Genomic DNA, 10,000 nt, shown 5'->3' with positions numbered 1-10,000 from the left:
GACGAAGAGTGAGAGACTAGTAAAGAATCTCCTAAAAGAGAGGCTCCGAGATCAATTACAATCTTATCTTGTAAGGGCAGGGGTTCTCAAACTATGTTGCAGGGGCTCGCAAGATAATTTCTGGAACGTGAAATAAAATGAAAATGAATAATTTTATAGATTTTTCAAGAAATAACATTGAAAACAAGGCGGTAAACTTCCTATCTGCCTCTTGTTGTTCTCTGTTTTGAAGTCTCCATTGCTTCTTCTGTCCCTTTTAACTTGACTACATACCCATGAATACGCACGTTGGAGTGCCACTCATCCTCTTCTCATCTCATCTCAGATAGAAAAGTTTGTGTGTGTGTTTGTGTGCGTTGTGTGTGTGTGTTAAGCAGGACACAGATGGCACATCCATCCATACCTCTTTAAAAGCCCACACACACACATATAAACAGAAACCCACACACACACAAAATCACATATGCATACACACAGACGCAGGCACCTTTTGGTCTTATTTCCATAATTTATTCATCACGTCTGGAATCATTCTGGCACATTCCTTATGTGTTAATTTACTTGCACACCCAGTACACAGTAATAAGCCCACTTTCACACACACACACCGGATTAATTTGTCATGAGCATACATGACCCTGCGTCATTGATGACCAAAGACACACACTGGTGTGCATAGACCTCCCTTCATCCCTTTATAGCCTTCACTCAACTGTTTAATTTCCGTCTATAAATGTAATTTAATTCAACGAGTGGCTCACATTCCGAATGGCAGACATTCTGAGTGGAATGGCATTCTCGAAAGCGGAATTCTTGAGGTTTTAGAAAGGAAAAGACAATTAAAAAACAAAGCTTTTAACAACAGCCGATAATCAGCCTTCCTACACCCCACCACTGATGCAGTTGCCATTTTCCAAATAGTTTTTGAATTGTTTCATTAGTGGTGTCTGGGGCTAAGATCTAGCACGGTCGAATCAGATTCTTCAGGCCAGACCCATCGTCGACTGATCATATCCGATGTATTTTTTTATATGCGGCTCAATTATGTCTTTTTTTGGTTGTGACTTTTACGTGGTTTAAACGCTTCAAAATGATCAATTGGCCAACTATCACTTTGCTCCCCACAGCTGCCTAATAGGCTAGGCTCTGAGCCTCCGCTAAATGGCCGCCTCTGCAAACAATTAACTTTAACGACAATGTGCGTATAACATCTGTTCATGGCTAGGCTACCATTAGCCTTATGTATTATGACATAGACTCTTAATTTGTGTACTACATTATGACCTTTATTAAGTACGATAATAACTTCTGATTGTGAAAAACCTGCATCGATAAACAGACTGAAGTATTTAAGTATTTAACAGATGAACAATTTTAAATGCTTATGAATGCTGCCTCAGCACCTAGAACAAATGTATCGTCTTTAATAGTTTTGAACGTTTTTCATCATGACCATGTGTATTCTTTCTAGACTTGACTTGTCTACAAAGTGCTCTACTTAGAATATCAAAAAATGTAATGGCCATTACACAAATTGTTATTAAACAAAAATAAGGTTATTCATGGAAATTAAAACAAAACACAGAAAAATTGCATGCATAAAAAGCTTTCCCTTCTATAAGTCATCAAGGCTGTGCTAACTCATTTCGCAGCTCTATCTTTCCAATGCAATATCCCACTGTAACAAAAACACAACTTTCCGCGTGTGTGTAACACGGGAAACGATTTGAGGTCACCTCTAGTTTCATTAATTGTATTAGTTGTACTGCTACATGCTACATGCTACTTGCTACATTCGAGGTGCTTGCGTGTTACTCACCTGTCCTACCTGTTTGCGTGTGTGTGCAGATATCCAACATCCAGGCGCGGGCAGCACGGCTCTCCTGGGCTCTCCCGGTGGGCCTGGTGAACAGGCACGGCAACGGCATGCCCGTGTCCTGCTCCTACGAGGTGTCTCTCTCCGACAAGGGCCGGGACGGGAAGTACCGCCTCATATACAGGTACACACACAACGTGTCAGAAGAGGGCGGTTGACTTTGATGGTATTACTTTGTAAGCAGCCTAAGGGTCTTATGAGGACCTGCTTTTCTTATTAGGACCTAACTGGGTGCTACACACTGGTGGCGGTGAGTGAGGTCCCCCCTTCACTGTAAAGCGTCTTTGAGTGTCTAGAAAAACGCTATATAAATTGAATCAATTATTAACTCTGGGAGTTGTCTTTGGGTCTTATGAGGACCTGATTGTGGGTCAGAGTGTCTTATGAATGCATCAGTGTTAAAGCGGTCTAAGTTGTCTAAAGATGGCGTGTACCAGACTTATAAATGGGGATATAGATAAAATCGGTACAAAGAAAAGCCAAAGATTTGGCAAAGAAAAGTTGGAGTTCATTTTTAGTTCTACTGATTTACTCACTAACTTCCCTACCTACTTATTTCCCTACTTAATACAGCACACAGCAAAAATATATCGCATACGATCTGACATTTGTACTTTTCTGTGGGCGTTTGTGTGTGTGTGTGTGTGTGTGTGTGTGTGTGTGTGTGTGTGTGTGTGTGTGTGTGTGTGTGTGTGTGTGTGTGTGTGTGTGTGTGTGTGTGTGTGTGTGTGTGTGTGTGTGTGTCTTTTAGTGGAGAGGAACTGACGTACAATCTGAAAGACCTTCGGCCAGCAACAGAATACCACATACGGTAAGTGTCTCCCCCCTGCCCTGGTTATTTTCGTCTTGAATTGCACTAATGTCTACTTTGTATGAATATCAATATTTTTGCTTGTGTGTGTGTGTTTGTGTCCCAGCGTGTCGGCGCTGTACAACACGGTCAGAGGCTCGTGTTCTGATGCAGCCGCGTTCAAAACGCAGTCTTCTGTCCCGGACCCCCCCTTCTCCCCCAAACTGTCCCACCGCACGAAGAGCACCCTGACCCTACAGTGGAAGGTAAACACACACACACACGCACGCACGCACGCGCGCAAGCACACGCACAGCCACATGCACGAACGTACACACGCACATGCACACGAACGCACGTACACAAACATGCACACACATACAGATACACACACTCACATGCGCACACACATGCACATACACAAACACATGCAGAAAAAGCATGAAACAAATACATTCGTGGACACATGCACACACACATACACACACATAGCCTAACATACAAAACCCATGTGCATGAACACACAACTGAAATGATCTGTGAGTTTTTAATGTAACAGTGGAGAGTGTGTGAAGTAAGCATTGCTAGATAAAAGGGTCTCTTGTGTTGCTGGGGGAGGTGAAGCAGTGTTCATTGTTCTCAGTGGTTTGAACCATGATGTGTGCTTCACAGTACCTGGAAGTATTCCTGAGTAGCATGCCCTAACCCCTACCTGCTCATTAATGACATGGAGCGAATAAATTGATGAAGTAATTCAATTATATTTTCCAGTATACTGTAGTGCCATGTCAATCCCGACACATGTGTCACTGAGATAATGACGGAGATACCAAGGGTCAGGATATGAGGGCACAAGGAAAAAGATGGCAGCTGTTTTGTTTCTTAGCTCATTTATGCAACCTATTCATCCCAAGCTAATCTACTCATCGTTCCCCCTCTCCTCTCTCTCTCTCTCTCTCTCTCTCTCTCTCTCTCTCTCTCTCTCTCTCTCTCTCTCTCCCTCTCTCTCTCTGTCCCCCCCCCCCCCCCCCCACTCTGTCTATCTCACAGCCCCCAGGGGACAACGGATCCAAAATCACAAACTACTTTGTTGAATGGGATGAGGTAAGTTGTTTCTCTCCTTCTTCCCCTCTTTATTTCTTTCCTCCTTACCTTCTTTTTTCTTTTGATTTATAATTCCGTTTTGAACTTACCCCTTTCAGACTTTTCTTAACGCGCTTTATAAATAATAACCTCCAATAACCTAAACCCTCCCCACCTTGGATCATTACATTAAATCCCAGACCTTGATGTTTTCCTCTGCTCTCTCTAAATCCTCCGGTGCTCCCCGCCACCTCCAGGGGAAGAAGAACAGTGTGTTCAGGGAGTGTTACTACGGCAGCCAGAGGCTCTGCAAGATCACCCGGCTCACCCCCGCCAGCAGCTACACCTTCAGGGTCGCCGCGGTCAACGACGTCGGCACCAGGTCCGTCACACTGGGAACCCGCGCACGCACGCACACAAACACACACACAAATGACAAGTAAGGAATGGTACACACAGGCACATGACCAAACAAACACACACACACACATGCCCACTATCAAATCAAATGCACACACGCGCCCACTACCAAACAAACACAAGCACACACACACACACACACACTCACTCACACACACACATACACACACACACACACACACACACACACACACACACACACAAATGACAAGTAAAGAATAGTATACGCATGCACAGACACACACACAAACACAAATGAAAACTAAACCAGTACAAACATGCCCACTACCAAACAAACACACACATGCGTGCCGACCGACACACACACACACACACACACACACACACACACACACACACACACACACACACACACACACACACACACACACACACACACACACACACACAGAAGAAGATGGTATGAGGTAGATGAGTAGAGGGAAGGTGAGGGAGAGAGAGGGGGAGAGAGAAAGTTATAGGGAGGAATGGATCTGGAGAGAGGGGGAGAGAGAAGATGGTGGAGATGAAAAGAGTAAGATATATGGAGTGAGAGGAAGAATGATGGAGTGGGCTCGGGCGGGAGACAGATAACGCCCGGGAGAGATAGATAGTGACTGAGACACATTGTGAGAAAAATACGGACATTTAGAGAAGGGGTAATGGAGAGAGAGAGAGGTAAAGAGATATAGCTAAATAGAGAGAGTAAGATGTCAGCTGTCTGACTTCACGCGTGGGCACACACACACACACACACACACAGACACACACACACACACACACACACACACACACACACACACACACACACACACACACACACACACACACACACACACACTCCCCTCTGACTTATGACTCTCTCTCTCTCTCTCTCACTCTCTCTCTCTCTCTCTCTCTCTCTCTCTCTCTCTCTCTCTCTCTCTCTCTCTCTCTCTCCCCCCCCTAAACTATCCCACACTCTTATGAGCGGGGGTTTCACTCATATGTGTGTGTTGGTTATCCCCATGGTTACGGTTTGTGTGCGTGTTAGTGTGTTTGACAATGTGTGTGTCTGTGTGTCTGTATGAGTGGTGGAGAACGTGTGTGTGTGTGTGAGTTTAAATGAATGAGTTTGAGGATATGCGTGTGTTTGACTGTGTTTGAATTTGTGTTTGACTATGGGTCTTTGTTCTAATATGTGTGTGTGTGTGTGTGCGTGTGTGTGTGTGCGCCGGTGTGCAGTGGCTTCAGCGCGGACGTGGTGTTCTACACCATGGGCACGCTGCCCGCCCTGCCCCTGCCCCCAAGGCTGGTGCGGGCCGGGGTGTCCTGGGTCACCCTGGAGTGGGGCCGTCCCGAGGGGAGCCCCAGCGAGGAGCAGCTCAAGTACACCCTGGAGATCCAGGAGGACAACAGCGTGAGTGACACACACACACACTAACGTGCACGCACGCACGCACGCACTCACTCACTCACTCACTCACTCACGCACGCACGCACGCACGCACGCACGCACGCACGCACGCACGCACGCACGCACGCACTCACTCACTCACTCACTCACTCACTCACTCACAGATGGATATACACACACACACACACATGCGCACACACACACACACATGCGCACACACATGCACACAAACACAAGCAAACATGTAGACAGTCGACACACACATCATCATGACGGCACACAATCAAGCAGACAAACATACATTTACACACAGTGCACACATGCCTTGATACACGCAGCACTGCACACGTGCGTCCTCAAAAGCCTCTTTCCAGTTCCAGAACCATTCTTATCTTATTCCATCTTAGGCCCTTACACACATTTTGAAGCAATGCCGGAATAGATGGGTCATAGGACACTCCAGCAGATGGCAGCGCTACAACGGCCGCAGATTCAAATACACCATCTGAGGGTGTCTTTGACCGGTCAGCTCACTCAAAGTGAAAACGTCTTGGGTCAGACGGACCTTACCGTTGAATTGTATCTTCCGCCATTTGAGTGCTTTCATTCCCAGCAAAGCCGTAACGTCAGTGATCCGGAAATCTCACTAGGTCTTGAGATGGGAAATTGGCAGTACTGATTTTCTGGGATTTCAATCCCTGTTCCCATTCACGCTTGATCCCCAGCAGGATGTGTGTGAAAGGGGCTATGCAGACACACCACAACACACATGCACACACATGATGCATAGTAAGAAACATATTGCACAGAATACAATTGCATGATTGCATAAATCATGTACGCACACGCAAATAGATAAACACACACACACACAGACACACACACACACACACACACACTGTCTCTTCTGTTTGATGTGATAAGTTTGTGTCCCATTCCACAGGGAATTGACTTTTATCCCAAGTACACTGGAGAAAACCTGACCTGTACTGTGCAAGGCCTGAAGAGGAGTACCCAGTATAAGTTCAGGGTGAGAATACTTATACTACTTCCTATTTGCAGGTTTTTTTCAGGAGCCTTTGTGTAAGGAGCTTGTCTGTTTTACTCTTTGTATATTTAGTATTCCATCACGTTTCACATGTGTGGAAACATAAGCAAATACATCCAATTTGTATTCTGTTCACACTGTTTGTTTTGCTCTTTCTGAGTACACACAATCTCTAATTATTTGTCTTTTATTTATTTGTTCGCATACTTCGGCGTTTTTGAAATTTGAATATCTGTCAACAAATATCAGCCGTCTAAAAGGCCCAAGTCCCTGTAGCCTGATAATTGCCCATATAAATATACGCATACATATATCTTAGATATATTTATGTTTTCAGGTGCTATCCAAGGTCTAGTCCAGCTATATTTAACCCAGGCATTGTTGCCACCGGCAGGATTACAACAATTCTGCTAGCTTGCAACCTGAAAACACTTAAAGGAGGACAATCGATAGTCGCCAAGAGAGAGGGGGGGGGGGGGGGGGGGGGGGGGGGAGAGGGAGAGTAACAGAGAGAGAGAGAGAGAGAGAGAGAGAGAGAGAGAGAAGATTCAACTCAACAAATCCCCCCAATCATCTCTACCTTATGTGCACTTTTACTTTTGTGCAGTGCCTATAAGGACTCTCACACACTCACACATACACACACAAAAAACACACACAGAGCAAACATGTACACTTCCTTTGTGATGGTGGTTGGGTGGATTTCAAAATAAAAGCGTGTGCATTCATTTAACGCTTGATGGGTAGTACAGGGAGAGGTAAATGGGTGAAATACAGTGCTACACATAGAGAAGGAAGAAAGGAGGGAGACAAGAGCCGTGTTTGGCTAAGGTAGAGTAATGATCTGCAAAGGAGACGATAAGGGGAAGCTTAGCACATAACCTTGAGACACTCAAAAAACCTGCATCCACGCATAAATCTCACACCAGTCCCCTCGTTCAACCCCCCTTCTCACACCAAAAGTTTTGTATCAAGTTGAACCTGTGTGTGCATAACAGAATGTGTGCACAAGTAGTATGCGTGTTCAAGAGTTTCGAATTGTGTGCCAGTTTCAGTGTGTGAGTATATGGTGGTGTATATATGTGTGCTTGCAGGTTTTGTGTGTGTGCACGTTTTTTTATGTGCAAACCATGCCAAGTTGAGTGTGTCTTCTTACGCGTTATGTGTGTCGCATGCTGGGTTTGTGAGCATCAAGGATTTCGGCCAAAATTTTCTCAGATAGAAGTGGCCATCTATCGGCAGAGATGTTCTTGAAAGAAGGGGTGTTATTTTCTATATATTTTTTTTATTTTCTATTCTATCCTTTTTACGCTCTCCTCCCTCTCTCTCTCTCTCTCTCTCTCTCTCTCTCTCTCGCTCTCGCTCTCGCTCTCTCTCTCGCTCCCTCTCTCTCTCTCTCATCATGGCTCTCTGCCTCAACTCCCCCGTTTCGATTCCTCACCCTTCTCCTCCCTCCCCCCTCCTCGCAGCTGACAGCGTCTAACATCGAGGGCCGGAGCAGCCCCAGCGAGGTACTGGTCTGCACCACTAGTCCGGACAAACCAGGACCCCCGTCCACACCGTGTGTGACCAGCGCCACCCCGTACGGATTCACCGTCACCTGGGGTAAACACACCCCCGTTCCTGTGCATGCCTGCCTTCGTACACACACACAAAACCATACTAAATCACACACTACACGATCATACTCAGACACACATACGTATGTATGCACGCAAAAAAAAAGCACGTACTACGCATGCTGTACTACGCACACACACACAATATGTACACATCGCACACACGCGTATCCCTGCAGTGCACAATTGCACACGTAAAAACCTGCCTCAATAAATATAAGTAACGATTAATAGTTCTCAGATTTAGCAAGAGGATTAGCATTTAGAAGCCACACCTCCCATCACACTGTCCGCATTATTATTCATCGTTCATGTATCATGTACTAGCCAACCTTTTCAAGAGCCACTCGGGGCCTTTTCGAGGTAAAACCATTTGGTCCTAATGGGAGTATAATGTGTAATATAATATATACGTCTGGTTGGAGGCGGTCCAATGTATTCGGGAGTACTGCAACACTGCAGGACTCCGTCTGTAATAAACACTCGGTATTCCTCATTTTAGAAATGAAAGGAAAAAAAGGAAAGCTAATTCTATGTTTACATTTAGCAGACGCTTTCTGAGCCTTCAAAGTGAGGCTGAGATCAATCAGAGAGTGCAGGGAAATTCAAAAAATTCCACCAGTGTGTTGCGACCAATTAAAAAAAGAAAATGAACGCTTGAGAGTCTGCAATAGGAATCAGAGACACATAAACCATCTTTACATTGGTATGGATACTGCAGTCCTCGCACTAACAGGTTTAGAACGGCCGTATGAAGTGAACGTCATGTATCGTGTGTCATGTATTAAATATAATGTAATTTATGTGTATGTTTATGTCATGTAACACATGTATATTCATCTGTAAGATAATGTGTGCATGTATTTGTAGCATGTGTGGTGCTGGCTAGGAGAAAGCAATAGTGATCATCAGCATGGCCTCAATGGGCAGCAGTTGATGTGATGAGATCGTTTAATGTTGAGTGTCCTCATAACGGCTGTCCTATAAAAAGTGGGAGGAAAATCTGACCAGGAATGCTTTATGGCGGTATATGAGGTTACGCGGGAGGGGGGGATTTGTGATTTATAACAGCCGCACCTTGCTGCGGGGAGAATGGAGAGATATCGTAAAACATTATATCTGATTGCTCGGAAACAAGTTCACCGCAGTAAATTAAAAAGTCTTCTCTGACGCTTCGCCTTTGGATGTCTTGAAGGTTGACACGGGTAACATTTGTGAAGACGAGAAAGTTGTATTTTGTAGAAACAAGCTGTGAAAACCCTTTAGTAAAACCCTGAACTTTTGACAGATTTCGAAGACAAGGCATCTTTAATTTTGCAAGCTGTCCCTTTCGAAGCAGAGGATTTGAATTATCATTCATGGACTGAGAGCCCATTGTTGAAAATGGTCTTCATTGTTTTCTTAATCAGTTATGAAGTGATGCCAATGTTTATTTCTCGATGGTTATCATTACTCGCAAGCCTCTCATGTAATTAGCATATGGGCTTTTCATCGTGACGGCATTGCGAATGTTTGATCACCATCAATGCAAATCACACAAATCAAGTCTTTTTGTTTGCAAAATGGACCTATAAGCCGCACCGGAGAACAATCATATCTGTAAGAGGATACTATAGTGGGATGTTTGACTTCCAGGTGCAAGGTTTTGGGTTCAAACCCCAATGTCTGCCAGCCTAACCTGTAGTATACTCAAGGCACCCTTATGACTGCATGATGCTAAGGACCTGTTCTTGATTAATGGCTGTGAGTTGCTTGAGATAAAGGTGTG

The 10,000-nt window shown here is 44.8% G+C and overlaps 1 protein-coding gene across 2 annotated transcripts in view; it reads left to right on the top strand.

Moving 5' to 3' along the window:
• Positions 1-10,000, top strand: part of fndc3ba (fibronectin type III domain containing 3Ba) — a 98,074-nt gene that overhangs the window by 61,990 nt on the left and 26,084 nt on the right. For both annotated transcript variants that reach the window (XM_030357293.1, XM_030357294.1), the window contains exons 9-16: positions 1,849-2,000; positions 2,628-2,687; positions 2,794-2,932; positions 3,717-3,770; positions 4,007-4,131; positions 5,394-5,568; positions 6,509-6,595; positions 8,083-8,218. In XM_030357293.1, the coding sequence (XP_030213153.1) occupies positions 1,849-2,000; positions 2,628-2,687; positions 2,794-2,932; positions 3,717-3,770; positions 4,007-4,131; positions 5,394-5,568; positions 6,509-6,595; positions 8,083-8,218 (928 nt within the window). The remainder of the gene's footprint in view (positions 1-1,848; positions 2,001-2,627; positions 2,688-2,793; positions 2,933-3,716; positions 3,771-4,006; positions 4,132-5,393; positions 5,569-6,508; positions 6,596-8,082; positions 8,219-10,000) is intronic.

The sequence above is a fragment of the Gadus morhua genome, chromosome 5, assembly GCF_902167405.1.
Source record: "Gadus morhua chromosome 5, gadMor3.0, whole genome shotgun sequence".
Classification (NCBI taxonomy): Eukaryota; Metazoa; Chordata; class Actinopteri; order Gadiformes; family Gadidae; genus Gadus; species Gadus morhua.
The sequence above is the reverse complement of the archived record's forward strand: the minus strand, read 5'-3'. Positions and strand labels throughout refer to the sequence as shown.